This window comes from Lolium perenne, chromosome 7 (genome assembly GCF_019359855.2).
Source record: "Lolium perenne isolate Kyuss_39 chromosome 7, Kyuss_2.0, whole genome shotgun sequence".
NCBI classification, from domain to species: Eukaryota; Viridiplantae; Streptophyta; class Magnoliopsida; order Poales; family Poaceae; genus Lolium; species Lolium perenne.
Genome location: NC_067250.2, coordinates 145,233,084 through 145,237,910, shown reverse-complemented (window position 1 = coordinate 145,237,910; position 4,827 = coordinate 145,233,084). Strand labels below are relative to the sequence as shown.

General features: G+C 59.6%; 1 protein-coding gene across 2 annotated transcripts; it reads left to right on the top strand.

The window, feature by feature from the left end:
- Positions 1–412: 412 nt before the first annotated feature.
- LOC127318733 (uncharacterized) lies at positions 413–2,578 on the top strand. Of its 2 annotated transcripts, none has more exons than XM_071823205.1 (3): positions 413–884; positions 1,160–1,891; positions 1,951–2,296. In XM_071823205.1, exons 1-3 carry the CDS (start codon positions 573–575, stop codon positions 2,215–2,217), a joined length of 1,311 nt encoding a protein of 436 aa, XP_071679306.1. In that variant the 5' UTR covers positions 413–572; the 3' UTR covers positions 2,218–2,296. The 2 variants fall into 2 exon arrangements, with proteins under 2 accessions (XP_071679306.1, XP_051205174.1); XM_051349214.2 differs by having other exon boundaries at positions 417–884; positions 1,160–1,890; positions 1,976–2,578.
- The last annotated feature ends 2,249 nt before the right edge of the window (positions 2,579–4,827 follow it).

The window sequence follows — 4,827 nt, the reverse complement described above, 5'->3', positions numbered from 1 at the left end:
GCAGCAAACCGGACTGAGATCCAGTGACATGCTGTGGGCATGTCACCGGTGAACAGTACCATGACATGCACCCTTTTTTTAACCGTTGGATCTAGATTTAATGGCCAGATGTTCACCGCTACAGGACACCCGCTACAGTGTTTTCAAACTGTTCACCCGATACAGCATCGTCTACAGTACACGTGCTACAGTCATCCACAGTGCGTATGCTACAGTGTTTAATCCTGTATGTCTATTTTAGATCTAATGGATGAGGGTGCATGTCACGGTACTGTTCACCGGTGACATGCCCACAGCATGTCACTGGATCTCAGTCCCAGCAAACCACCCAGGAGGCTCACACTGTCACACATAGCACGGATAATATTTCCAGCTCAGCTGCTCGGTCGGCTCGGTCAATGCCCCCCGATCGACAAACTGCAGCTAGCTTCACAAGTACGGCTGCTTCTGCCTCTGCTCCATTTGAACCGCCGACCGACAAGCCTGAGATTAGACGCTTCTGCTCTCCGTGGAAGTCGCCGCCCAAATCTCGCGACTGTCGCGAGCAAGCTTGCTAGGCCAAGGAAGGAGAGATGAGGGAGGCGGAAGCGGAAGCCGCGTCGGCGCGGCGTCGGACGCTGGTGCTGGTGAACCTGACGTCGATGCTGGAGAAGGCGGACGAGGTGCTGCTCCCGGCGGTGTACCGGGAGGTGGGCCAGGCGCTGGGCGTCTCCGTGACGGCGCTCGGCTCCCTCACCCTCTGCCGCGCGCTCGTCCAGGCCCTCTCCTTCCCGCTCGCCGCCTACGCCTCCGCGCGCCACGACCGCGCGCGCGTCGTCGCCGTCGGCGCCTTCCTCTGGGCCGCCGCTACCTTCCTCGTCGCCATCTCCCGCACCTACCTCCAGGTCAGCAGCGCCTTACGCCATCCTCCCCCATTCCCCTTCTCCCTCAACCCGCTCTGACAACGTGGGACCCACCCGGAGCCCAATTTCAGATTTGCACGCACCAACCTTCAAAATATATATAGCGGTTATCCGAATATTCCACTTTAATTTCGTTTCAAAAAATGGGAGAAAAATGATTAGTTTTGACTTTCGAGTTAAACCCTGCGCTTACGCCATCTAGCCCCGCATGTCAGTAACGAACTGAATCAGTGAACTGGTTTCTGGCGCGCGCGCAGATGGCCATTTCGCGGGGGCTGAACGGCATCGGCCTCGCGCTGGTCATCCCGGCCATCAACTCGCTCGTCGCCGACTACACCGACGACCACACCAGGGGCGCGGCGTTCGGGTGGCTGCAGATGACCTGCAACCTCGGCTCCATCCTGGGGGGCTCCTTCGGCGTGCTCCTCGCGCCGACCACCTTCCTCGGCGTCGTCGACGGCTGGCGCCTCGCGTTCCACATCGTGGCCGCCATCAGCGTCGCGCTCGGCTTCCTCATGTGGTTCCTCGCCGCCGACCCGGTCGCCAAGTCCAAGAACGCCGCCACGGCCAAGGAGGAGGCCAGGGAGCTGCTCCACGTCGCCAGGGCCGTCATGGCGGTGCCCACCTTCCAGGTCATCGTCGCGCAGGGGATCGCCGGCCTGATCGCCTGGTCGGGGCTCAACTTCGCAACCATGTGGCTGGAGCTCGCGGGGTTCACGCACTGGGAGACCAGCATCATCACGGGGCTATACCTCTTCGCCACCGCCCTCGGCGCGCTCTTCGGGGGATCCATCGGGGACATCGTCTCCAGGAGCTTCCCCGACACCGGGAGGATCGCGCTCGCGCAGATCAGCTCCGCGTCCGCGCTTCCGCTCGGCGCCATCCTGCTGCTCGCGCTGCCCAACGACCCGTCCACCGGCGTCGCGCACGCGGTCGTGTTCTTCATCATGGGATTCGCCATCTCATGGAATGCCGCATCCACAAACAAGTAATTGCTCATGCATCATCCTGCTGTTCTGCAACATCTCTTATACTGTAATTGCTCATTCTCCAAATGTCTTTCTGGTTTGCAGCCCCATCTTCGCCGAGATCGTGCCGGAGAAGGCGAGAACGACGGTCTACGCGCTGGACAAGTGCTTCGAGTCCGTGCTGGCTTCCTTTGCGCCTCTCGTCGTCGGTCTTCTGGCGGAGAACGTGTTCGGCTACAAGCCGGTTTCCTCTGAATCCAGCGTGGAGACGGACACGGAGAACGCGGCCGCGCTGGCCAAGGCCATGTACACGGAGCTCGCGGTGCCCATGGCCATCTGCTCCTTGACCTACGGCTTACTGTACTACACTTACCCCCGAGACAGAGACAGCGTCAAAAGGGGCCTTCTCATGGCATCGGATGACCAGTACAGTCAGGAAGCCGCCACTGACAGTGTGAGTGCGGTTCCTACACACGAAGATGAAGAGTCTAATGCTGGTTCCTTAAATCAGAGGCTCGTTTCAGCAGGACAGTAGCAGCGCCGAAGGGAGACTGTATCATACACTTGCAAAAAGCAAAGAACCTACTCCTAATTTACAATTTTTGTATTTGCCCATCGGTTTCAGTTCTCCGACAGTGGAACAAAACTGCCAAGATCCTTGTGAGATGCATCTGTTGTACTACTACACTTACCCCCAAGATCCTTTAATCAGAGGCTCATACCTACCAGAGAGTAGCAGCACCAAACTAAGAGGGATATCCAGACCACTCAAGCTCGGGCTTACTAGGGAGTTTCGGACGAATAGCGCTCGGGCTTGAGTGATCTGGATATCGCTAGATGCAGTGTGTGGCGATGCGTCCATGCAAAGTCATTCAATGAAGCAACGTTAGAACTGGATGGCTAATGAATACGTCGTAGGATACATGGCACGCGCGCGTGAACAGGGTCGTATGCATTAAATGGGGGGCAGTTGGGGGTGCTCCATTAAACATGGTGTACTGCAATTGTGTACATGTTTGGCTGGTACCAGGGCGCAGCGTGGAACAGGAATAGGATGGGAACGCGCAGGCACATCATGTACCGACCACTGTGCTACCTGGAGCTGAAACTGGAGCCTTTTGAATCCTGCAACTCTTTGACAACTTTGTATGGAGTGGAGGTGGATATGAAACTGGATAAATATAGCCATGGCTGGTACAGGATGTGAGGTCCGTCCTGTTCATCTCAGGCCTCACTTCTAGCAGACTGAATCTGCCAAACCGCGCACATGATCAAGGCCTACCGCATGGAACTGTTCCCTTTTTAGTTCGCATTTGCATGTTTCCTACGGTGGAGGTGGTTGGCTCCCCGAGCTGGGTGTATTCTTACTGCATCGTATACAGCCGGGAATATGACGTCGGGTTAAGAAGCCAACGGCCTGATGTCGTGTCGATATCCAGACCACTCAAGCTCGGGCTTACTAGGGAGTTTTCGCATCTCCAGTGGCATCTCGCTTTCCACTCAAAGCGAGTCCCCCAAAGCGGCCGATTCAGCCGGACAAAAAAACGTTTTCAGCCGCATCCACCAAAGCCGATTTTTGTCCAGCGCGGCCCGATACGGTGTTCGGCGCCCCGAGCCCGTCCCCGCCCCACAGGGGACGCTCCGGGGACACAATGAAAAGCGAGGCGAAGCGACGCGGATCCGACCCATCAGCGGCTCGGAAGTCTAAAACCCCGTCGCCTACCTTTTGTCAAGCGACGTTAATGGCGTCCCAGTTTTCCCACACGACGCAGGGACACGTCTTGTCGTGCATGGCGGCGTGGCTGTCCGCGCCGGTCGTTATTGCGTGCAACTACCCGCTGCCGCAGCTGTACATTTAGAGACCCTGCGGTTCTTCCCAATCTCTCACCGCTCCCAAAGCTTCTCCTCGCTGTCCCCAGATCTTCTCCTCGCCGCTCCAAGCAATGTTGTTCTCGTCCTCCCGCAAGATCGCCGCGGCAAAGGACTTCGGCCGCGGCAGCCTAATCATGAAGGAGGCGTGGGCGCTGTACCATGCGGGATATCCTGTCCCGCCGGACATGCGCTTGCCAAGCAGCGGCGGCTGGAAGATGGCCATGAACGACATTGGCGTCCCCCGCCGCCGACGCCGGGCACGGAGCGCTGGAAGGACGCCATCAGGGCCCAGCGGGCTGAACTCAGCGCCGAGGAGCGGGCGGATCCGACCTCGGCGGCCAAGAACAACGACGACTGGTGGGACACGTACTTCAAGGCCAAGTACGACGTGGAGATGCGCAGCACCACCGGCCTCATCGGCGGGCCGAACAGCTGGAACAGTGACGGGCGCGCCCTGTTCTGGGGCGTTCCAAGGCGCACCCTCGAGAGCGTCATCCGCGGCATCCGCAACGGCGCTCCAAGGTTGGAGGCGCCGTCCTCACCGCCACCATCTCCCGCAGCGCAATGGCAGCCGAGGAGGACCACGTACTAGTTCTCCTCGAACTCTTCTTCCTCAGGACCAACCCGATTGACGCCATCCTCGTCGTACTGCTCGGCGTCCTACACCGTCCCCAATCGCGTGAAGGAGGAGCCGGCGACGCCCGTCAATCCAAGGCGCGCCGGCCGGCGCCAGCAAGAGAGGCGGGGCGGCGCCCTCCTTATCCCGAAGCCGGAGGTGAAGGAGGAACCGGAGGAAGCGTCGCAGGCGGCGCTGCTGGCGGAGTACGAGCGGCAGCAGCGCCTCATCGCCATCTGCGACGACCCTGAGGACTGCCTAGGGCTGCGAGCGGCGTGCTTGGCATCGCTGAACGACAAGGACGCCTGGAGGGGCGACCTCGAGATGGCGATCGCCTTGTCCATCCGCGACTCCGGCAAGCCGCTCGTGGACCTCACCGACGACGGTGAGGCAGGGCCAAGCGGCCTGGTCAAGAACGAGCCCATCGCCGAGCCCGATGAGCGCGTCAAGCAGGAGGTCGTCACCGACG

Coding starts and splice junctions, on each gene's coding strand:
- LOC127318733 (XM_051349214.2), top strand. CDS start 573: ATGAGGGAGGCGGAAGCGGAAGCCGCGTCGGCGCGGCGTCGGACGCTG. Junction 885..1,159: donor TCTCCCGCACCTACCTCCAG/GTCAGCAGCGCC, acceptor GCGCGCGCGCAG/ATGGCCATTTCGCGGGGGCT. Junction 1,891..1,975: donor AATGCCGCATCCACAAACAA/GTAATTGCTCAT, acceptor TCTGGTTTGCAG/CCCCATCTTCGCCGAGATCG.